The 24,345-nt window shown below is 38.0% G+C and overlaps 3 protein-coding genes across 4 annotated transcripts in view; 2 read left to right on the top strand and 1 right to left on the bottom strand.

Moving 5' to 3' along the window:
- iqgap2 (IQ motif containing GTPase activating protein 2) overlaps window positions 1–14,925 on the top strand; it is a 62,031-nt gene extending 47,106 nt beyond the window's left edge. The window contains exons 20-38 of the mRNA XM_084413781.1: window positions 910–993; window positions 1,118–1,189; window positions 1,272–1,341; window positions 1,436–1,644; window positions 1,931–2,083; window positions 2,365–2,528; window positions 2,714–2,938; window positions 4,096–4,236; window positions 4,566–4,650; window positions 4,875–5,107; window positions 6,576–6,708; window positions 8,866–8,968; window positions 9,187–9,328; window positions 10,491–10,578; window positions 10,688–10,900; window positions 11,202–11,362; window positions 12,657–12,800; window positions 13,459–13,567; window positions 13,693–14,925. Coding sequence (XP_084269907.1) covers window positions 910–993; window positions 1,118–1,189; window positions 1,272–1,341; window positions 1,436–1,644; window positions 1,931–2,083; window positions 2,365–2,528; window positions 2,714–2,938; window positions 4,096–4,236; window positions 4,566–4,650; window positions 4,875–5,107; window positions 6,576–6,708; window positions 8,866–8,968; window positions 9,187–9,328; window positions 10,491–10,578; window positions 10,688–10,900; window positions 11,202–11,362; window positions 12,657–12,800; window positions 13,459–13,567; window positions 13,693–13,806 — 2,643 coding nt within the window. The 3' untranslated portion in view covers window positions 13,807–14,925. The remainder of the gene's footprint in view (window positions 1–909; window positions 994–1,117; window positions 1,190–1,271; window positions 1,342–1,435; window positions 1,645–1,930; window positions 2,084–2,364; window positions 2,529–2,713; window positions 2,939–4,095; window positions 4,237–4,565; window positions 4,651–4,874; window positions 5,108–6,575; window positions 6,709–8,865; window positions 8,969–9,186; window positions 9,329–10,490; window positions 10,579–10,687; window positions 10,901–11,201; window positions 11,363–12,656; window positions 12,801–13,458; window positions 13,568–13,692) is intronic.
- A 291-nt stretch (window positions 14,926–15,216) lies between these two features.
- On the top strand, window positions 15,217–20,521 carry f2r (coagulation factor II (thrombin) receptor). Its single transcript, XM_084413899.1, has 2 exons — window positions 15,217–15,459; window positions 18,937–20,521. Exons 1-2 carry the CDS (start codon window positions 15,390–15,392, stop codon window positions 20,109–20,111), a joined length of 1,245 nt encoding a protein of 414 aa, XP_084270025.1. The 5' UTR covers window positions 15,217–15,389; the 3' UTR covers window positions 20,112–20,521.
- Window positions 20,522–21,250: 729 nt separating this feature from the next.
- The window catches only part of ssbp2a (single stranded DNA binding protein 2a), a 33,573-nt gene continuing 30,478 nt past the window's right edge, over window positions 21,251–24,345 (bottom strand). For both annotated transcript variants that reach the window (XM_084413901.1, XM_084413902.1), the window contains exons 12-17: window positions 24,277–24,331; window positions 22,649–22,719; window positions 22,501–22,579; window positions 22,356–22,384; window positions 22,145–22,243; window positions 21,251–22,060 (exon numbers count right to left, since the gene is read on the bottom strand). In XM_084413901.1, the coding sequence (XP_084270027.1) occupies window positions 22,031–22,060; window positions 22,145–22,243; window positions 22,356–22,384; window positions 22,501–22,579; window positions 22,649–22,719; window positions 24,277–24,331 (363 nt within the window). In that variant the 3' untranslated portion in view covers window positions 21,251–22,030. The remainder of the gene's footprint in view (window positions 22,061–22,144; window positions 22,244–22,355; window positions 22,385–22,500; window positions 22,580–22,648; window positions 22,720–24,276; window positions 24,332–24,345) is intronic.

The following is a 24,345-nucleotide window of genomic DNA, read 5'->3' as shown; positions in this document are numbered from 1 at the left end:
TTCTTTCTTCAGATTCCCGTCTGATGTAATCGAAAGCAGCGAAGAGTTGTAGTCCACAAAGTGCTCTCACACAAAGTCTAACCGTATCACACTTCTACCCGCTAAATTGTAAAAATTTACGATTTTTCAACCTAGAGGTCCAGTGGGGTTAGCGGAAGGGGCTGGACTTACCAGCTCTATATAATTAGAAAATTTAAAGACTCAAATTTTAATATTGACCACTGTTTAAAAAAAAAAAAAAAAAAAAACTTATTTTGAATTACTTTTTATTATTTGTTTAAATTATTGTTTATTAAAGAAAACAATATACTACTTAAGTGCATAGTTTTATAATTGGCACTTTCGTGTACTTAATTTACAAATCAAAAGAAGGTAAATCTAAATTATTTCATGTTAACACTTCGAAAAATTGTCATAGGGCTTTTTGCTTGCACCAATAACAAGACACTGAAAATGAACACTATAAAAACACTGAAAAACACACTATACTGTGAAAGTATAGTTGAAAAAAAGGTGTGTGGGGCTTCGTCGCATACTCCCTTGAGTTGGTACTTATTTTGAATAAGTAATTACTTTGCAACTGCTAAAGAAAGTAGGTTCTATATATATAGTATGAATGTGTACTACATTCGCCATATTGTCATTATCGTGTGAACTACCAGCATTAGTTGCGTCGCTTCACTGTCATTCACAGATCATCTCCCGTGGCCTCATGGGATAGTAAAGTGTCCATCGTATCCATGCACACTTCAGAATCTCATCCGGGTTCACTCTTTTATGAGTACTGTGAATTCGGACATACTTATTTTGTCACATACTTTTTTTCGCCTACTATATAGTAGAAAAGTATCCGATTTCGGATGCAGCCATCGGGTAGTTTTTTACATTGGGTTTGGTTTACCATTGCAGGCATCCTGGAAGGGCTACAAACAGAGAAGGGTCTATAAAGACAGACTAAAGACCTTCCAAGACAGCGTGAGCACTGTGATTAAGGTAACGCTTATATCATTGATGCTCTTTTATTACAGTTTTTCATCATACCATATCCACCTTGTTGTTTTGAATTGCAGAACTTGAATTATTCTTAGCATGAAAACATGTTTCCTCTACACTTTAGTTACAGTCACTGGTGAAGATGTGGAAAGCTAAACGAAGCTACATTAAGAGAATGCAGTTCTTCAAAGACCATGTAAGTCATCTCACTCACAAGTGAACGAGCAGCTTCTACATCTGCATACTCATGATGCTGAAATATTCTGTGTCGTGTTCAGGAGAAAGAAATAGTGACGATTCAAGCTTACCTTAAGGCTAATAAAGCAAGAGTTGACTACAGAACTTTGAGTAAGTCGATTACATTATCATATTGAATGTATTATGTAATTTAATTTACATATACTTGTATTGTTAGTTGTTTTTCCATTTATTTTTCAAACAGCCGGTTCTCAGCACCCCCCTCTCTCAGTGGTCCGTAAATTTGTACATTTGCTGGAGCAAAGTAGCCTCGATTTACAGGAGGAACAGGAAGTGACACGGCTCAGAGAGGAAGTGGTCACCAATATTCGTGCTAATCAGCAAATGGAAAAGGATCTGAATTTAATGGATATTAAGATTGGCCTGTTAGTAAAGAACAGGATCACACTACAGGTGCTATTTTTATGCGGTGGCTTTAAATAATTTAAAGACTGAGATTGTTATACTATGTGGATTGTTTGTTGTATATACTATGGATTAATGAGACAAATGTTACAATATCCTTTGATGTACATAGGTTTGAGTTTTCCCAAAAAGACAAAAAAAAAAAACCAAAACACATTTATGTTTTCTTGAGTCTCATAAGAGTAGAAGCAGTTACAGATGTTCAAACCAGTTGAGTTTAACCTTTGACCCATACTAATTTTTCAAACCACTTCAATGTTTTCTCCTTTGGCAGGATGTGGTGTCACACAGCAAAAAGATGAAAAGCAAAAAGAACAAAATGAGTAAAGAAGATCTGGCCATGGGGGAAAAGCAGGGCATCAAAGCCCTGAGCAAAGACAAGAGGAAGAAACTGGAGGCCTATCAGCATCTCTTTTACCTTCTACAAGTGAGACCTTTGGCCCAAATTCAGTCATTTTAAATAATTTAAGACAGACTGGAATGCTGAATTGCAACTGGTGGCTAACCAAAGGCATTAAAGGGACATTATATATAATTTATAAATATGATATATAAATGTAAAAAACAGCATTTAAAAATGTATTTGTAAAACAAATATATATATATATATATATAAACATACTTTAAAAAAAATGCACAAACTGTTATAAATACTGTAAATCCTTTCAGTAAAAATGTTTTAATCAATGAGTTTTCTTAATTTAACAGACTAATCCTTCATACCTGGCCAAGCTAATCTTCCAGATGCCCCAGAACAAATCCACCAAGTTCATGGATACTGTGATCTTCACGTTGTATAACTATGCCTCTAACCAGCGGGAAGAGTACTTGCTGCTCAAGCTTTTTGAGTCAGCGCTGCGAGAGGAGATCAAGTAAGATATAGAGACAGAGATTTTGAGCATGCAAATACAACATTGTTTCTGAGAGACTAATATATTTCAATTCATAATTATTGCATCAAACGTGAATCAAATGTCTCTGATACAATGTGTATAGTTTTGCTTCATAATATACAGTATGGCAAATATCATTTTAACTTTGCTGTCATCTCTGGCAGATCTAAGGTGGATCATATCCAGGAAATAGTGACAGGAAACCCTACAGTCATTAAGATGGTTCTGAGCTTTTACCGTGGTGCTCGCGGACAGAACGCCCTCAGGCAGCTGCTTGGACCAGTGGTTAAAGAGATCATTGAGGACAAAAACCTGGGCATCAACACTAACCCTGTAGACATCTACAAAGCCTGGGTTAATCAGCTAGAGACCGCTACAGGAGAAGCCAGGTTCATATTTTCATATGCATATTTTCTCATCTCACATATTGCACACACTTTCTCACATCCATTTCCCCTCCAACTTTGTTAGCATATTTAAAAAATTTTCTCCATACTATTTGTAAATCATAACAATACAACAATGACCAAAAGTTTGGGGTCAGTAAGATTCTTTTGCAAGACATTAATGCTTTTATTCAGCAAAGATGCATTAAATTAAATTTAAATTGTTCTATTTGAAATAAATAGGTTTCCACAAAAATATTCAGCAGCACAACTGTTTTTAACTGATGACATTAAAAATGTTTCTAGAGCACCAAATCAGCATATTAGAATGATTTCTGAAGGATCATGTGACTGAAGACTGGAGTAATGATGCTGAAAATTCAGCTTTTGCATTATGATTTAAGAATACTTTACTTTTTAAAATATATTCAAATGAAAACAGTTATTTTACAGTTCTACTATATGGTAGGGCTGCACGATTACTCGTATTTTAATCGCGATAACGATATCTGCCTCTCTTGATTAATTTTTAAAAATCGTCGCGATATTTGTCCGCTCGTTTTTTATCCTGAAAACGCTTTTTTATTAGACTTTTGCATTATCTTGCATTGTAAACAAGTCCCCACTAGCACTGATGTTTGTGGTTGCCAGATCTGAACATCTTAAATCTCCCAAATTACCCAAACAGAGCTTTTCTCTTACATTTTATGCCCCGTGTTTTACTTAATCGGTGCAATCTGGCAACCCTGCGCGCGCGCGCTACACTGCGGAAAAAGCACTGATCTCCACAGCGATATTCAGTTTGCATTAAATTGTTACACAGTTGACTTTGCTGGGGAAATTCGTGTAAACCAAATCTCGTGCAAAACCGTTAACTGTCTCTTCTCTTTCTCTGTAGTTTCTCAAAAAGAGAATAATCGTGATTAATTATCGCGATTATAATTTTGAGCAAAATAATCGTGATGATCATTTTAACCATTATCGTGCAGCCCTACTATATGGTTGATCAAATAAATGCAGTCTTGGTATAGATGAGTCTTCTTTCAAATACATAAAAAAAATTGCATGTCTTATACCGACCCTTATACCCTCTTTCTATCTTTAGTTTTGTTTTTGTTTAATTCTTTTTTTTACTACTGTTGTTGAACTTCTCTTCATAGTAAGCTGCCATATGAGGTCACACCAGACCAGGCTCTGTCACACGAGGAAGTGAGGGTTAAACTGGAATCCTCCAATCAGGTGCTCCGTACCGTCACAGACAAAGTGCTCGGCTCTATCATGTCATCGCTGGACAACATCCCGTAAGAACAAAGACCATTGCAGCCTTTCAAACAGATGTTCAGTTATGCTTCATGCAGTTCATTTTCATTTCGCCTGTTATATTTGTCAAATATGCCTCTTGTATTATGAATGATTCTTTTATACAATATAACTTTACAGTGTCATTGTGCACCAGGGGGCAGCACTGTTGTTAAAACAGAGAGAGTCTGCCAAAAACAAATATTTTCAATACATCATCAGCATTGTGTGTTGTTTTGCACACTGCATTCATTACTACCCTCTCATTAATTTAAGGTATGGCCAGATTTTTATTTTGTATTATTTGATATCTGTTTTCTTTTGCATGCAGTTACGGCATGAGATATATTGCTAAAGTTCTAAAGGACACGCTTCATGAGAAATTCCCTGACGCCACAGAGGATGAATTATTAAAGGTCAGATGTTGAATATTTTAGTGGTACTCGTGTATCCAGATTCCATACAAATGTTTATTTTAAAATATGTATTCAATGGGTCCTGCCTGCAAAGCTCCTTTCATACTTGAAATGTAGCTATAATTGCTTGTCACATTTTGTGGAGTCAACGTCTCAAGAACGCAGAAAAATAATGGTTCACGTGAAATATGTTCAGTTTGAATAGCAGCATCTTCTTCCCACAGATTGTAGGGACTCTGCTCTATTACCGTTACATGAATCCTGCCATTGTGGCTCCAGATGGCTTTGACATCATTGACATGACGGCCGGAGGTCAGGTGCATTCAGAGCAGAGGAGAAACCTGGCGTCAGTGGCTAAGATGCTACAGCATGCTGCTGCCAACAAGCTTTTTGAGGACGAGAGCGACCACCTCACCCCCATGAACAGCTACATCTCCCAGACCTATCAAAGGTTCAGGTGAGGAGAACAGAGCACTTCATCAGTTTAAGGTTTAGTTTGTCTAGGGTCACAAAAAAAAAAAAACTATTACTGTTGAGAAGAATCAAATACTTAAAGGGATAGTTCACCTAAAAATGACAGTTCTGTCATCACTCACCCTCATGTTGTTCAAAACATGCATGACTTACTTTCTTCTGTGGAACATAAAAGAAGATATTTTGAAGAATATCTCAGTGTGTTTTTGAAAGTCAATAGGGTCCAATGTTGTTTTCTTCTCATGGAAACAAAAATACTTTATGTAGAAACTGATGAGTAGAACAAAATATTTTAAACAATCAGACAAATCTTTAGTCAGGACAGGCTAAAGATGCATGGAAATTGAGGTTAAAGGTGAGGAAGTGTTTTTGTATGAAAGTAAGGCATCAGCAGTGAGGAGGGACGTGTGTTGCCACTTCAGACATATTACTTTGTGTATGCTTGTGTGAGGCAGCTGGAAGTGCTAAATGACCTTTTGCCCAAAGCCCCTCATTCCCATGCCGGTGAGTCATTCTTACTGGAAACTCCCTGCTGATTTCTTTTCCTCTCTGATTCTCAGCATTTCTGCCTGATGATCTGAATAAGTGCAGTTTATGACAGCATGTGACCTCCTCATTCAAGTATACTTTGCATTGTAAATTGATTATGCATTTGGTTCAAACATCTTGTTTAGCATTTTTTTGGTTCAAAACTGATTTCCACAGAATTTGAACAGCTGATACACACTCCCATGTCTCCTGCGTATGTGTGTATTAAATATTTTGGCTAATTCGATGGGGTTTTCATATTTTACCATGATTCTACCGCAATCCACAGATTTTGGGCTTTCAATAAATCTTGGCTGCCTGTACAGTAGAAAGGCAAAAAAAAAAAAAGGTGCTTACCTGACAGAAGAAAAAAACAGAAAAGGCCTGTTGTCTTCCCTTTTGTCAAATAGGTAGGAAAACACCCATAATGCACTGGGCATGTCCACTCCCACCAGTCTGCTGTGTGTAGTACGCTCACCAGTCAAATACCACCTTGCTTTTGTAGGAAACACTTCTTAGCAAACTTTGTCATAATGGTGTCGACTTGTATTGTTCCTGGGTGCAAGTCTGTAAGAATTTAAAGAGTAAACGTTTAGCCTAGTGGATTACTTTGGGTTTCCAGTGAAGGATCCAGCACATTGTAGGCAGTGGCGAAAAGCTGCAAAGAACACAGAGAGAATGCCGCAATAGAAAATCTGAAAAAACCTCAGTGTTTACTATAATGCTGTTTAAAGAGTAGACATAGTATAATTTTCAGCGATAAACCTACTCTTACAATAACTGTTCTCTAAATAACCCCCTTGTCAACCCGACTGTCTGTGGGCCGGGATACAAAAATGCGGATGGACAATCTGTAGTTTTCACAAAAGCCTTGGAGCTTTTGCTGGCAAATAAACGTGAGCTTTTTTTTATTTGCTTTTCAGGGGCTTCTTCCAGGCAGCTTGCGACGTTCCAGCTCCTGAGGAGAAGTTTAACGTGGACGAGTACTCTGACATGGTGACACTCAGCAAACCTGTCATCTACATCTCTATTGAGGAGATCATCAACACACACTCTGTAAGCCACAATAGAACCAACCAATTCAATAGAAATCTCTTTTTTTCAAAGTTGCAATGAAATGGAAGTAGCAAAATAAAATAAAAAATTCCGTGTTGTAATGCACCCGAGTGTAACGGATTGTCGGAAAAGAAAAAAATGTAGGGCGGGACTTGGTTCTATGCATTAGTTGTTAAAGGTGAACTAAGTAACTTTTTTACCTTAACCGAACAGCTTCGGAGTCATTGGAATAGTTATATGACTTTTTTCAGGTTGAATGGTGGTCGTCTCGCACCCCCCAAGCGCCCGTGAGCCGAAAAACCACCCTTGCAACTTTGGGCGTCAGGAAGTATCGCGTGATATCAGGTCTCGCGATGTAACGAATTGCTTTACGGCAAAAAAATCTGCTAAAATTCTGTCATTATTGCGCTCCCTCACGCTGTTTGAACCCGAATGAAGAAGACGTTTTAAAGAATGTCCCATCTGCTTTGATGTCGTTGATCTATAGCCTCTGGTATCTGAGAGTCGCCAACGAGTTTTTCGACAGTGTTGTCAAATATCTATTCCGAAGCTGTAGGGGGAGCTCTATAGAGAAACCTGCGAGCAAAAAGCGAGAATACAGCGAAGAAATTCCCGAAACTGCATAGCCCTGCTTTATTTGGATTTCGAGATGTCTCAAAAGTGGTGGCAGATAAATGAGTGCTTGCAGGGGCGGGGTTTAAGCAGACTGAATGATTGGAGAAATCCTACATGCATCAATAGAGAGAAGTCTGTCATTTTCACTGGAAGATCTAGTTGACATTTAGATTTAACATCACAAGGTCAAAACATTATTAAATAATAAAACATGCGTGTACTAACCATCCACAATAAGATCTATACCTTGCTTTTAGAAAAAAGATAAGGTGAATTTTCATTTCAAGCCAACTTTAACAAAGAGGTTTGTATTACAGCTGTGAGCCCATCATTCAGTGGAAGAGACGGCCTCCTCTTTTATTGCTGGGCTGTTCATATGAAAAAGAGACACACAACTTGTCAAAACGTGTATTTTCAAGACTTACTGTATCTGTTAGCCTGGTAATACCAAACTCTGCTACTCTGGCGTGTGTTATGCGCATGCTCAGCCGCATCTAACTTCCACTGTAAACACATGTATGATGCGAAAAAAAAACCATCGAGCGAAATACCGGAGTGAACATGGCTGTGAACGACTTGCAGATTATGTGAAGTAAATCTACGCATCCACGGTACAATTAGTGTCTACATCACGGCTCTCAGCCCGCCCTGTTCGTTGATTGGCCGGCTGTTTTCAGGCCGGAGGAAAACGGAAAGCTATTACGCTGTCTCAGACTAAGTACAGAAGCGAAATGAAATTGAGCGGAAGTAAGAAGTATGACGTAGTCAGGCTATGTATCTGTAGGCATGTGATCTGGAATGTGAAGTCAAATGCTTTTTTTTAGATCTGCAACTCATTGTGACTAAGTTTCATTAGGTACCTTTGAGTCATGAGAGGAATCTACTGTGAGGAGCGGCTTAACTTGATCCATATGTGTGAGGAAGTGACATCATAACCTGTGCAGACATAATAAATAGCGCCTGTATACTTTTCTCAACTCAGCCAAACGCCTACATTCTTTCTATTGGAGAACTAACATTTATGTATGTTTTCAAGAGTGCAACACATCAATTAAGAGAAGGGATGTCCATTTTCAGCTCTATGACTGTAATATATATTTTATTGAACCAGAGATATTCTGTGATGTGGAGTTCAAAACGGATATTTAGGAGATATACAAGGAAGAAATTCCCTTCAAATTGAACTGTGTATTGAATCCTAAAGTTTGGTGTTGTCCTGTTTCTCTTCCATATTTTAGGACAATGAGATGGATTGGAAACATACTCATCCTCATAGTCATGTTGCGGATTCTATATAAAAAAAAAGAATGAGTCCCAGACTTTACATTTTCAACTTTGCATTTTACAGAATAAAGAGCATACATTTTTATTGATTTTTTTTACCATCATCTTTAAGTAGATATCACCATAATAGTAACTTTAATTACAATATACATTAAAGGTCGATTTTGATATGGTGATGATGTGTTGTCAAGAAGTTTTGTTGTTTTGTAGTCTATGCAGACTAGTTGTAGCTGATAGTTAAATGTACTTTTTTTCTAGTTGGTGTTGGAACACAAGGAAGCCATTGCTCCAGATCACAGTGATCTTCTGCTTGAGCTCCTGAAGGACCTGGGGGAAGTTCCTGACATCGAGTCTCTACTTGGTATTATGATAACAAATACAACATCACCAGAATTTTAGACATCACCAGAATTATCCACCTAGATGACATAAAGACTGATTTGATGTTTTTGCCACAGTGTGTGAGTTTAGATACATTTTCACTCACTGAATGTTGATTAATAGAAAATGACAGAAATGAGCAGAAACTGCCGTCAGAACTTAGACAATAATGAAAGTAAAACACACTCTGACACTCAGGTGAAGGAACTGTGGACACAAATGACCCCAACAAGGAGAACTCACTGAGTCAGCTGGCCAAAACAGAGATCTCCCTTACCCTCACCAACAAGTTTGAGCTGCTGGATGGAGATGACAAAGACATGAAGGGTCTAATGACAAAGTAAGGGAGCAAGTAATCAACACTTCTTCAACTGCCTTAAAATTTGAAATGTCCTCACATATAAATATCTCTCTTGCCACACTCAACTATTCTTCACTGCCCTCATTTCCTGTCTTCATATCTCTCCTTGCCCATGGGAGGAAGTGGTTTGGTGACCAGTTTTATCTTCACTTCTAAAATGGGCCTCTTGACTCGCTTTGTGTAATTAGCATTAAGTAAAGGCCTGTTCACAAGATGATTCAGTGTGTAAATTCAGTGCAACAAACATTTTGCATTTCAATATTAATGTGTCTGTTAAGAACAACACAAACATTTGAATGCCTTGAATACTTGAAATGTGTAATAATACTCAAAGGAAACATTTGTTTCATTCTATCATTTGCTGGCCAGTATTGTCCTTCTGTTAAACTTGCATGCTAACTGCTAGAATTCTAGCCTAGGGATCTTTCCATATGGCAGTATTTCCTTAGGGAGGAAGCAGGAAGAGTGACATCATAACTCATTGTCTATATGTTTACACCCTGCTCCATTTCCATTTCCAAAAAAACACAACATCTGTGAGGCCCCTGTGACCCAGACGTGTATGATCTTCTGTTTACAGACCATATAAACATGAATTACTGTAACCAGCCAGTTTGTGTATGTACATTGTCACAAATCACAAATGAGTCTGTGTTTTCACTGCAAGCACTTTTGGTATGCGTTTACTACCAGACAAACTTTGGACAAATTTGTTCTCAAAGGGATAGTTTAATCAAAAATGAAAATGTTATTATCATTTACTCTCCCTTATGTCGTTCCAAACCTCCATGAATTTGTTTCTTTCTTCTGTTGAACATAAAATATATTTTGAAGAATGTTCTTGTCCATTTAATAAAAAAGTCAAAACAACATTGGACCCCATTGACAGAATGTATAGACAAAAAAACACTAAGACATAAACTCTTTTATGCTCAGCAGAAGAAGATTTTGTGTTTTGCCTTATGTCACCAGCATATTGCAGGCTTTATCAAGTCTCAATTGTGAGTGCCAAAGAAGTAGACTTGTATTGCATTATCTGCTGAACAATGTCAGCCCGTATCTTACCAGATGAGAAAACGCAGAACATGTTGAGACACTCTGATAAGTGCATCCTCATCTTTGTTTGCCTGTCACTTTGCAGAACAAAGAAACTGATAGTGGATGTGGTGAAAATTCAACCAGGGGAGACACTCACCGATATCCTGGAAACTCCCGCCTCTGCTGCACAGGTACAGTAGGCCTTTCCCCCATGATCAAGATTGAATGGAGGCCAGTCTTCCAACAGATTCAGATGAAGCTCAAACGATTAACCTCGACCCTCTCTCTCTGGTGTTGTAGGAGGCAGAGCACGCTAAGCTTGTGGAGCGTCAGGTGGTGCAGGACTCTCAGACTCCAGAAGGGTTAAAGAGCAGCCAGGCCATGCTAGAAGACCGCCAGCTGCCTCTGGAGCAGAAGAAGAGGAAGATCCTCAGGAACCTGAGAACTCTAGAGCAGGCTGGTCTGGCCAGCTCGAAACACAAGTACCAGGAAGTCATCAATGACATCTCCAAGGTCAGGCCATTATGACTTCATTCAGGGGTGCAGGAACTATGTGCTTGGCGCATATAAGCATGGCTCACTGATGAGTAATACTTGCATATGGGATGAATGTAGATATTCCTAAGCCATATAATGATTGCTATGCCCTATGCGTCTATTAAACAATGGCATGACCTTATCTTGCTCCCTTTAGGACTGCAGGGTGCCATAAAAGCCTTCAACTAGTTAGTTTATGTCTTTAGTCTGACTGTATTTGTAATGTTTTTTTTGTAATGTGTAATGACTCATTTTAATTTTTTTTTGCATGTGGCAGGACATTCGATACCAGCGGCGCTATAGGCAGAGGAGGAAAGCCGAATTGGTGAAGTTGCAGCAGACTCTGACTGCGCTCAATTCCAAGGCAGCTTTCTATCAAGAACAGATCAACTACTATGACACATACATCAAAACCTGTCTGGATAACCTCAACAGAAAGTGAGTGGAGATGCATGTAATGTTCTCTGGCAACTTTTCATATTTTGTACAAGCATGCTCATAATTATGTGGGCCTATTTGTACCACTCTCAATTAAGCAATTCATTGTGTTAATACATAGATAAAAGAGCCTGCAATTTGATTAGCAAATAATTAATCAAGTAATTAAACAGATATATTCATTATATATTTAATTAAATGTAGTAATTTAGAAAATAATGTTAAAACTTTATTATTTGCATTTTCAGTTCATTTATTGCTTTTATTTATTATATTTTGCCTTTTTGTTGATTTCCTGCTCATTTGAGGTGCAGCACCAAATCTGTTGTTAATATCAATTTGTTCATAAATGAAATTAATTAACTTGTGCCTATTTTTAATCTGTCCCAATGACTAACTTATTTTAATTTATTTGATCTTATCCCCATGTTGAGACATTTTCACAAGTTTATTAATATCTCAAATGATTCTTGATTGGCACAATACATAATGCAATTAACCAATGATACACAATAGCTTAAAGGTCCTGTTCTTCGTGATCCCATTTTTCAAACTTTAGTTAGTGTGTAATGTTGCTGTTAGAGCATAAATAATACCTGTAAAATTATAAAGCTCAAAGTTCAATGCCAAGCGAGATATTTTATTTAACAGAAGTCCCCTTTCAAAGCATACAGCGAACGGCCGGTTTGGACTACATCCCTCTACTTCCTGCTTTAATGACGTCACTAGAACAGTTTTTTGACTAACCTCCGCCCACAGGAATACACACAAAAAGGGGGCGTGGTCTTGTTGCGCTCCCACGGAGAAGAGGAAGAGTTGCGTTTGTAGAGTGTGTTTGTCGCCATGTCGTCGAGACGCTGTTATTTTCATCCCGGAGTCAAATCACCAATAACACTGAGCGCATGCATCTCCACGTTATGGTAAGAGGCGTGACCTTTCCGGGCAACGTGCGCTAAGCTGCTGTCGAATCACAACACAGGAACCGCTGGCACAATCAGAACTCGTTACGTATTTCTGAAGGAGGGACTTCATAGAACAAGGAAGTTATCAGGCCGTTTTTAGGACAGTGAAAACAGCGGTATACAGATTAAATTAAATTATGTAAATTATGTGAAAAATACTGTTTTTTTACACGTGAAACATGAACACTTGTTATATTGCACACTATAAACACAATCAAAGCTTCAAAAACACAGGAAAACCGGGACCTTTAAGAGGGGCACTTAGTGGTGTCTAAATTGGGAAGTGTCCTATCTGACATATAATATTTCACTAATGTTTGTTTCACCACCAGGAATTCACGAAGGTCCATTAAACTGGACAGAAAGGAAGAAGAGAAGAGCACTAAGAAGTCCAAGGCCTCGTCCCTGAAGTACACAGCTGCCAAACTGCATGAGAAAGGAGTCATTCTGGAGATTGAAGGCCTCCAGACTAATCAGTGTGTACTTCCTCTTTACACCATTTATTTTAATTCTTTTGCATTGATAATGCGTAACTTTAAATTGTGCCATAATAAAGCACATAAATATCTAAACCAGCGGTGTCCAAACCTGCTCGTGGAGGGCCACTGTCCTGCAGAGTTTAGCTCCAATTTCTCCCCCACAACACACCTGCCTGCAAGTGTCTAGTATGCCTTGTAAGATCATAATTAGCTGCTTCAGGTGTGTTTAATTGGGATTGGAGCTGAACTCTGCAGGACAGTGGCCCTCCAGGGGCAGGTTTGGACACTCCTGATTTGAACTGACCCCAGATCAGTGGCACAAGATGCTTTTCAGAGAATGCTTAATGTACAGTCAGCAGTTTGTGTGTTGCATTAGAGGGTGGGTAGTGCATTATGAGGAGTTATCCATCCTGTTTTGCTCTTCCTCGTGCGAGTTTAGTGAGTGACAAGCCAACTATTTTTGCTATCTCTTCAGGCAGATCAAAAGAATATTAATAATGTTATCTTTCAGTGCTAAGGGATTTAGTTGTTTAATTTGTTGTCCGTTTCAGGAATGTATTATGTTTATCGTACTTTTTGACCAGGCACTACCAGTCATTTTGCACTCTAAGCCCCACCTATTCCAGTACTTCAGTAAGTGTTTTGTACGTTTCAGGTTAAAAAATGTCATGTTTGACATTTGCCCTTGTGAGGAAGTGGGTGACTTTGAGATAAAGGCCAAGTTTATGGGTGTTGAAATGGAGAAGGTGCAACTGCATTTCCAGGTCAGTTTCCAGGTGCACAGAGCCTGGCACAAGTTCTTCTCCTATGCATGAAGGATACTACTTTTATTATTCAGAACTGTATTTATGGACATTTTTCATGTCTTGTGTCTTTTTTTATTTGTCAGGACCTGTTGCAGCTTCAGTATGAGGGAGTAGCTGTCATGAAAATGTTTGGCAAGGCCAAAGTCAACGTCAATCTACTGATCTTCCTTTTGAACAAAAAGTTCTATGGAAAATGAGAATCCCTTGGAGTTAATGGAGTGCAGATATGTGACCCTGGACCACAAAACCAGTCAGTTTTTTTAATTGAGATGTATACATCATCTGAAAGCTGAATAAATACGCTTTCCACTGATGTATGGTTTGTTAGGATAGGACAATATTTGGCCGATATACAACTATTTCAAAATCTGGAATCTGAGGGTGCAAAAAAAATCTAAACATTGAGAAAATCGTCTTTAAAATTGTCAATTTATGTTGACGATTGTGCTGCATTCACTCACAAAAATAAATGTTTTATATATTTACGGTTGGAAATTTACTAAATATCTTCATGGAACATGATCTTTAATTAATATCCTAATGATATTTGGCATAAAAGAAAAATTGTTAATTTTGACCCATACAATGTATTGTTGGCTATTGCCACAAATATACCTGTGCGACTTGTGACTGGTTTTGTGATCCAGGGTCACATGTGTTTGGAAATATTAACTAGCTATCAATGTTAGTTTACACTTTGCAAATTGTGCAAAAAGAATGGAACGTGCCTTTGGTTTTTAGATGTTTTTGTAAAAGAAATGTCTTTGAGCATTCAGGGTATTTGTGCAACTGTTTTTGCAGGTTTTCTGTATTTAGTTAACTATAAAATGAGATCTCGCCACTCTAAGAATGATATGATACATGCCAAGATGTACATACATAGCATACTTAAGATTTTACTTTAATCACCACAATCAAACAAACAGATGTTCAAAATATTGCATGATGACTGGAATTTTTTCTTTTTTAAATTGTGTATGGATTATATTTTTTAAATACAAATATAATTGAAATATATATTTGATGGCAAATAATGTATTGGAAGCTGCAATGTTTTAATATGTTCAAAATGTATAATGTGGGAATAAGACAAATGACTCAAAATGCACTACTGCCGTGTGGCTGTTAAAAATATAAACTGGAGGAGACTTTTCACAGGCCTGACAATAACTAGTGCCTATCATTTTTAAGTGCTCAATTGTACATCTTTTAAAATATGCCTATTAAAGAGCATTCATATACGTTTTCAGTTAAAAGAAATGTGTACTGAGAAGGATTAATGTATTGGTTTTAATTAAATACATCTTGCATCAAAACTGCGTTTATTCATTTATATAGGGCAGATCTGACTTATGTCTGTATTTTGAATCAAAAACCCAAGTGTAAATTCAATATTAATAGCATACATTCAGATTTAAGTTGGTTTCATATAAGGCAATTTTGTCTGTCATTTCTGTCCTCCAGACAAAAACTGCAACTTCACATGTTTGTAATAGCACTAGGTGAAACAAATCAACAATATAATATACTGTAAAATAACAACCCTTAGAAATATCAAATTAAGTTACCATTTGTATCAACTAGTCCTGGTCTTCCCTGTGTTGCACGAGTAGGCGTTGACGTGCACGCGCCAGACGGAGCGAATCCAGCATCCTCCCTCTATTCTTTCCTGATGTCTTGAGAGCGTGCGCGATAAGGCTCATTCGGGGAAAAAGTATTTGATGTTAAGTGCGTAAATAAAAAAAAAGAATTTTGAGCTGCCCTGTTTATTTCAGTCGTGATGTTGAGGGTTGTGGTGTTGATGGGGCTTCTGGCTGTGGAGGGATCTGCGGTTGCGCTACCCAGTAACGGTAAGACACTTACAGCCTCTTTCTTTGTACTGTACAAACAACTTTAGTAACTTAAAGTTCTTTGGTAAACGGAGCTAATTACACTAGGTGCTTACTAGTTCATTCGAAATGAACTTAAAGCAAGACCAATTGGTCGAAAGTTGAAATCCTGAGCAATTCCGTTTATGGTAATAATTTTTTTTTTTTTTTGGTATTATTATTTAAATAGGATACGTTACCAAGTAACTGTTTAATCTCTTCTGGGAAATAAGTTTAAACCAGCTTTGAAAAGTGCTATTTTAGCAGGGAGGGATATTAGCATATTCAAATATAAATAATAAACAATCTAAATGTTAAAATAAAGTTAAAATCAGAGTCAATAAACGTCAGCAATACTTAAATGTTGCTTTTACTGTAATAAAAATAAAAAATAAACATTTTAATGTATTGAAACTAGTGAGAGTGGTAATGAACTACATTACTATTTAAATGCATCCGAGTAATCATGAAATCCATTCTGTAAAAATAAATAAATAACTGAATTATCGATTAGTCGCGTCTGCGCGCTATGCCCCGGAAACCGAAACATAATTACTGCGTATCTTCTCGTGTTTTGACAGCGTGTGCTGTTTAATGCCTTCGACAAGTTTTTTCCTCAGCGCATAACATTTTATGGTTATACTTATCTGTAAATGTTAGAAAGACCAGCGTATTATTTCCTTTTTGCATATTCTGACAACAGGCGTCTTGTTAAACGTCAATGGACGAGCGCAGGTGCGCGCATGCGCGTCAAACAGACTATAGTTATAAAGTAATAAAAAAAATAATAATTTTTTTTAGAAATGAAGTGTAGGTTTAAACATATACATGCAACACTAATCATATTTATGAGAGTAGTAACAGTAATTTACTTATACGCGCCATTGCATTTAATAGGCCTACCAATATATTGAAACTGTTTATAGGCTATATCCATACTCCCTTAATAAAGAAATATCAGTCTACACATGCGTTTTATATTTAATATGAGGGAAATAGGCTACACATGCCGTGGACATGACACAAAAAATCTTTAACTTTTAGGTGGCAAAATATTTTTTTGGTAATTCTGTGAATTAAACTGCAAACCAAAGTACTACCCACCGGATGAAGAAGGGTCGGCTCTCCACGGAACAGAACATATTCATTTTATTTTATTTTTCACGTTCGCATTTATGAGGAAAAAACAATGTTACGGACGCTCTGTTTAAAACTTTCACAGAGACCTCAAACAGAAAACACAAAGCCTTTCTTTAAAATGAATTTCGTTTTGTATTAATGATATCTTAATTTTAATCAATGTTTCATCAACCAATTGCTAGGATTTAATAATTAAGAAGTAAATATAGCAGATAATAGGCGCCGGCGCGTGAACTGGAGCTCATCTCACAAACTCAGCGTATAAGGTAGCCTACTTGCCTGACAGACCTGAGAAATATCTATAGAAAGCTTGAAATGTCTTCTTTTAAACAGAACAATTCAAAACGAAAGAAAGCAGACCGCTGCTTGTGTAATCCGTATGAAATGTGCATTTCTCTCTGGCGCGTTCACTACTGCGAAGATCGCGAGTCAGCATCGTCAACTTCATCTATGCAGGGCACCGACACAGAAAACACTTGTTTATTAATAAACAATTAAAATGTCTCCTTGCTATATTTTACATATTCATAATGATTACTTTTGCCGGTTCTTTGTGACAGCTTTTAGGTGCTTTATTGGCAGCGCCACCCTTATGTTAGGCTACATGAACGTGTCACCGCATCAGCACCGAAAACAGGAGATTTTTTTCAATCCCTGTTTTGGCAGGGGAAAAACTGATCAGAAAATGTAACGAAACGTTGTAGAAATGTAGTGGAGTAGAAAGTATAATAATTGCTGCAAAATGTAACGAAGTAAAAGTCAAAAGTAGGCCTATGCATTATTGATTCTACTTAAGTAAAGTAACCTACAGACAGGTAAAGATACAACTACGTGAAAAATGTAGCCTACTTCAGTAAAGTAACGAAGTAGGCTATTTGTACTTCGTTACATTTCACCACTGCTGATTAACAGTAATGTAAATGCTAAATGTCCTAATACTTGTTGATACTACAACAATGCAAAGTATAGGCTATGCTCTTAACCTTGCAGTTTTTCACATATCATGTAAGACTCAATTTCTCCATTTCTTTGCACAAAACTCTCTATAGAAAATGCCATTTAATGGTTTATTTTTCAAAAAAAAATTCCGGGGGGACCCCCCTAGGGAGAGCCCCCTCCCCCCCATATAATAAATCCCAATTGAACCCCTGGTTGTAGTTATATTAGATTGCTTCTCTCTGTTTTTATAATCTACCCAGTCTGTCACTGCATATACCCTCTAAAGGCCCTTGCACACACAACCAAACTAAGTAGTACAGTCTGTTCCCAAAAGTCATTAGAAATGAGCATTGAAGTGCTTTATATATAAAAAATAAATAAATAAAAAATTCAGGGATTTGTTATGTATTGTTAAGATCAATACACCGGTCTTAACTGAAATTTTCTATGATTTGGCGATGGGGTGTGTAATGTATAGATGACATGAAACCGCATGTGGTTGAACTGAACCCCCCCCCCAGGTCTCCCGTATTTTGGTACCCAAATGTTGACAGGTATGGTATAGATAGCCCATTAATGTAATAAATAAAGCCTACTATGTTTAGGAGTGCATCTGTGTGTTCTTCTTGCGGTATACCTCGTACACATTAGCATTTTGTTTCTTATTTTTAATTTGTCGTTTTAATTTTTACTTTAAAATGTATTTTTAGAATGATTTTTTTTATATTTTTTGCTTATAATGTAGGCTACATTTACTATATGGTTTCATAGGCTTTATTTTACACATTGTGTGGAGGATAGCACTGGGCAGGATGTGGAATATTATTGTTAAAATAGTACATTACAATTTATTTTTATCAATTTGAAAAAGATAATTTTTATTTTACATGTATATAGGCCTATATTTTTAATCGGATTTATAAAAATTAATAACCTGTAGCTCAAACAGTAGAGCATTGGGGCTTGCACCGCTAAGGTCATGGGTTCGATTCCTAGGGAAAGCAAAAACTGACAAGAATGTAAATGTGTACATTGAAATGCAGGTCGCAAAGCGTCTTCCAAATGTGTAAATATATTATGTAACCGAGATTAATCTATTATTTTAATCGTTTGTTGCAGCTCTATGACCAGGCAGAGAGCTAAAACCAGCAAACCATAGTTATTTATTTATTTAAGCAGGGTAGTATTAGTATATTTGAATATATAAATAAATATTCATCTAAAATATTTAAATAAATAAAATTAAGGGAGATTACATGAATAATACATCAAACAAAAAAAGATTTGTTTTAAAATTTATTTATTCATATCTTCCATGTGTAACAGTGTAGCACAACATTAACGAGAATCGTTACGATTTGTTTATGTTTGTTTTTTCAGGAACGTTAATTCGGACATTTTCGGGTTATTTCCTCACCGTCACCGATGAGCCAATATTTGATTATCTGGACGTGCAGGACGAAGGCAGCGGCTCCAGTTCGGGCCAAGCATCCAAACCCAGGAAAGATCACCACCACCACGTGCCTAAAAATACCTATCACATCTCTCAAGAGGCCTCCAGCTTCCTCACAGGCCGCGTGGTGACCGCTGTCATCCCTACAATATATATTATAGTGTTTCTTATCAGCGCTCCTCTAAATCTGCTGGCGCTTGTCATGTTTGTGCGCAAAGTGAGACCAAAGAAACCGGCTGCGATTTATATGATGAATCTAGCCTGCGCTGACCTTCTGTTCGTCCTGGTCCTTCCGTTTAGAATAGCCTACAATTACAACGGAAATAACTGGATATACGGGGCTGGGATGTGTCGTTTCGTGACGGCTGCTTTCTACTGCAACATGTACTGCTCAGTGCTGCTGATTATGTGCATTAGTGTGGATCGCTTTATGGCTGTCGTGTACCCGATGGACTCGCTTACCTGGCGCAGTCCTCAAACCGCGTCCGTCGTGTGCGCCGCCATGTGGATTTTGTCCATCGGCGGGACGATGCCTTTGCTGATTTCCAATCAGACCATTCACTTACCTGACCTGGGCATAACCACGTGTCACGACGTCCTTGACATCCACCATCTCCGCGAGTATTACCTGTACTTCTTCCCCGTCATCTCTTCACTTTTCTTTTTCATTCCGCTCATTTTTAGCACCGTCTGCTACGTGCGCATCATCCAGGCCTTGTGCGCAGCCAACGTGGAAAACCGTTCGAAGAAAACGCGGGCCGTTTTTATGGCGGTAACTGTTTTTGCCGTTTTCGTCATATGCTTCACACCAACAAACGTCATCCTGTTGGCGCATTACGTGCAGTTCGCTCGCAAGCAAAACGATGCGTCCTACGCCGCGTACCTGGTCTCCACGTGCATCGGGAGCGTCAGCTGCTGTCTGGACCCCCTCATCTACTACTTTGGGTCGTCTCAGTGCCAAAAACAGGTTCTCGCCTTCCTCAAGTGTCAGGCGGTCTCAGGCATGGAGAGGAGCGCACAGTTCACCAGCAGCACCAGGTCAAGCAAGGTCGAGACTTTTCAAAGCAGCGTGAGCAACCAGTACAGGAAGCTGATGGCATGAAAAGCACTGCTGAAAAAGAAACCGGGCTGTTCTGATGGCTGCTTCTAGAGGGGGTTTGAGAACTTTGCAGCTGGCCTGAGTGAGAGACTTTCTTAAACCAGCTGCAGCAGGTTTCCAAGGACTTTCAGTCACATTTCGTTTAACCAGTCTAGCTCAGTAGAATGGTGGGGGTTGATTGCATTATCATTCATTGGAACTCTTTAATTATTAAGGCATTTTTTTTTTGTATCCAAATAACTCTATTGGCAACCATTTCTGTGCTCTTGTAACGTCGTCTTTGCTAATGTATATTCTTGCTTTATTTTTGTAATCATTTGTGAATTGTGACCATGTCAAATAGCTAATGAAAACATTTTTACAGTACAAATCAGACGAATGCTTGTAAAGATTAAAATTGTTTGTTAACATGATTTCTGATTACTGTAATTTGCATGCTAGCTTAATGGACCAGCTGGCTGTTTTTTACATTTTTTTCTTAAGTTGCCTGGTGTGTTCTTTTTGCCTTTGATGAGTAGGTAGATGTTACAATATATAGGCCTACACTATACTGTTAGGTTTGGGGTCAGAAAATGAATAGGCCTACTTTAAGCTACGGAATAAACTTAATTCCGTAAAATAAGTACAATTAACTACGCAAAAAGCATGTCTAACGTCTCCAGTATGTTTAATAGTTACCCAAAAATCAAACAGTTCACCCCTTATATCACGTTTAGCAAAAACTTAGGCTGTCTCTCGGTGGGAATATTAGTTCAAACATAACACAAGGACATCAATCACTTCACTGATTCGCTGGCCAATAAATAAATATTACCATTACGATCAATCTGTTTTCGGATCCACATAATTGCAAATGCAAATTATGTAAATAAAGGCATAACATATTTTTGCCCTGCTAAAATTACCAATTACCACATATGTTGTGTTTTGAACTGGTTGTAGGGTTGTCTCCAAGCTATTTAACCAATCCTGCTCACTTCTTTTTTCTTTTTATCCAGGAAGAGCACATCAGTTGACCAGTGAGAAATGTAGTTTTAGATCAACACCAGTATAAACTAACAGGGTGGGACCAATATAAATAATCATGGTGCCCTGTGCAGTTTCTTTTTTTCCAGAAAGGTCACATACACAAACACTACAAATGGTGAAAATGATTTTTATATCAGCATATCCAAATTCTTCACAGATAGCTGTATTTACAAGAACAAATCCAACATGAAAAGAACTGAGGTGAGTCCTAAAAATGTAAGTTCAGGATATACATTAGTCTTTTTCCACAACCTAACAGAAATTAAGCGAAACTGTGCCCAAACAGTGTGTTTGTTACAAGGTGATTTTGCCAGTAGTGGTTGTCTGGTCAAATTCATTGCATTGAAGCTAAAAACCTTATTTAAACTTGTGAAAACAACATATATTGAATGAAAGCCTTGAAAAATCTTGGGGAAAACCACCACATACTCAGTTGCTCAACTAAAAAAAAAAAACATTTGCTGTTCAAACATAACAGTGTGTAACTGTAAATTATGCTTATCTAAAAGTGGAAGTTATCATTGGGGAACTGTTGTATGGAATACTGAGGGCTTCCTTGGTATCAGCTATACTGCATAGAACAGAAAACAAAAATGTATATAAAAAAGTAAACATGTACAGTCAATGCACAGTCTGTGTGAATCCAAACAAGACACAGACATTAACCATGTAATGACAAAAAAATGTTGAAAAAAGCTTGTTCTAGGTGTCTTTCTGCTTCCTTTCATGGCTTGCTTGAGTTTGTTTAGATTTGGAGTAGGATGACATCACTGTAATTCACGATAGTTCACCAAAGACAAAATGAGTAGAAAACCAAAGAGCCGGTGGAGAGAAGATTCTGTTTAGTCAATTAACATGGTAAAAACTTGTAATTTCACTCCTGTGCTGTCCTCTCACACACTCATTGTCATGTTTGGAGAATACTGCAAGAAGACAAGAAGGTATTTAAAATGACAGCTGCTGCTGTACTTTAATGATCCTATGGAAACATCTTTCTGCATACATACACTTTCACTTTGAAATGGGTTGAGGAAGTTGCCACTCATTTCTCCATCATCTCTTGGTGTGCCAGGCTGATTATTCATGCTGAGGTTTCCTGGTGAGCTCTGATGAATGTGGAAAAAATAGAAGTTTGAGGACAGCAACCACACTGAATTTCAGAGAAATGTACGTCAGAGTTTAAATATCTTTGAAAAACAGTACAGAAATGTCCCATACCTTTGGGAGGCTTTCAATGTCACCAGATCCTGTTGAATGGGGGGAAAAGGAAAAGACTAAAGTATTGAATGAAAGGCGAGAATGTGCAAATGGATGGAAAATGTTTATGTTTGGCATTGTGTTGTGTCAGGTAAATCTGTCACACCTAATGAACCATTTATATGATGAGGCTCCATGCCTGCCATGCTGCCTATTGGGCCATCTGCACCTGAACCTAAAGGAAACTGAAAGGAAAAATGCCATAAGGAAAACAAAGTATACTTCTTATGTTCTTTTTTTTTTTAAATACTCACATTTGGTCTGTTTCCATTTGGAGGGACTGAGCTGATCATGGTGTACATGTTGTCACTCGAATTGTTTGACTCTAAAATCAATATTGTACATCACACATTAGTTTTTTCATTATTAGCTAAAGATAAAAGAACCGACTTGGTATGGGTAAACAATGTAGTGTGTTTTCTGCTGTCTAGCATCTACATAGGCTGCTACTATCTTCTATGCTAATGCTAACTGAAATAGAACCACGTTGACTGATGTGAAACACTGCGTAACTTCATAGCAGCAACTCACAAGAATACTGATTAACCCTCACTGCTGATGGCAATGCTGTTAGCAAATGTTGCTAAAGGCTGGAATACATGACAGGACTTTTCAAATCTAAACAGTCATATCTTAAAATCTGTTCAGTATTGTATTGTTTAGGATACCAGACTGAACAGATTTTAAATCACTTTGTATAAAACACACTTGCTGACTTTGTAAATAGTTACAGAGAAAAACGGGGCATCATACACTAAATTAATGAGGATCACACACTACCAAACTTTCAAGTCATTCAAAAATAAACTCCCACAGAAATGTGGCTTATTACTAGGAGACGCATGACGAATGAAAACAATATGTCCTAAAATCAACTCAAAATATCAAACATGCTTGATATCCTCCAACTGGATGGAACACGACACCGTTTTCAACTAAAAATGGAAAACTTTGTGTTTTTGCAGTTCATTCACACGACAACAGGATTCAAAGTGCAAGTTATCGTCTCCATGTAAAATACATAAACTGGAATTTGTGAAAACTGTTATGTCATGCGTGCAAATATTATGCGTTCAGTCTATATTTAGTTTAGTGTTTGTCCCGGCGAACGCCCCTTCTCGTCAGCGGCCAGGCGAAACGAATTATCACTCACCTGTGTGCACTCGAGCAGAAAAAGATGCGCGCATTTCCGATTCAATGCGTCAGCTAGAACCGGCAACAACGCCAGTGCAGCGCGACAAAGGAAAGCGGCATTCCCATCAAACTTTCCTGAAGCTGTGCGGAATCTGGTACCAATTCAAAAGACAAAACAGACAGCCGGTTTTTCACTGTCAAGTGTTTTTCTTCCCGGACGAGCCCCCACAACTGTGCCTCAGTCCATCATCAAGAGCCAGCGACCCAGTCCTCAGTTTCTAGTGACCAGACAAAGAGGTTTAATGTTCATGATTGGTGCCTCCTTATCAAAAAGAAAAACACTTGACAGTGAAAAACCGGCTGTCTGTTCAGTCTTTTGAATTGGTACCAGATTCCGCACAGCTTCAGGAAAGTTTGATGGGAATGCTGCTTTCCTTTGTCGCGCTGCACTGGCGTTGTTGCCGGTTCTAGCTGACGCATTGATTCGGAAATGCGGGAATCAATCAAAAATCTTTTTCTGCTCGAGTGCACACAGGTGAGTGATAATTCGTTCCGCCTGACCGCTGACGAGAAGGGGCGTTCACCGCGACAGTGTTTCTTTACAAAAGTGACAACACCAACTACTGGCCTGGAAGAATAATACGGCGTTTTTAATCATTTTCACGGATAGGAAAGGAAAAACTTTTCTGTTTTAAATACATCGTTGTCGTGTAAACGTACACTTAGACCTAAGATAAAAAAAAATTACCTGCAGGACTGGGCATGATGGGTGTCCCGGGAGGTCCGCCTCCTGCTGGGGGACCCTGCAAACACACTG

Source organism: Rutilus rutilus (genome assembly GCF_951802725.1).
Source record: "Rutilus rutilus genome assembly, chromosome: 7".
Classification (NCBI taxonomy): Eukaryota; Metazoa; Chordata; class Actinopteri; order Cypriniformes; family Leuciscidae; genus Rutilus; species Rutilus rutilus.
The sequence above is the reverse complement of the archived record's forward strand: the minus strand, read 5'-3'. Positions and strand labels throughout refer to the sequence as shown.

What these genes read in the sequence shown, in the direction of transcription:
- f2r (XM_084413899.1), top strand. Translation starts at nt 15,390, where the DNA reads ATGTTGAGGGTTGTGGTGTTGATGGGGCTTCTGGCTGTGGAGGGATCT. An exon ending in GGTTGCGCTACCCAGTAACG is followed by an intron (nt 15,460 to 18,936) that starts GTAAGACACTTA and finishes TTGTTTTTTCAG; the next exon opens with GAACGTTAATTCGGACATTT.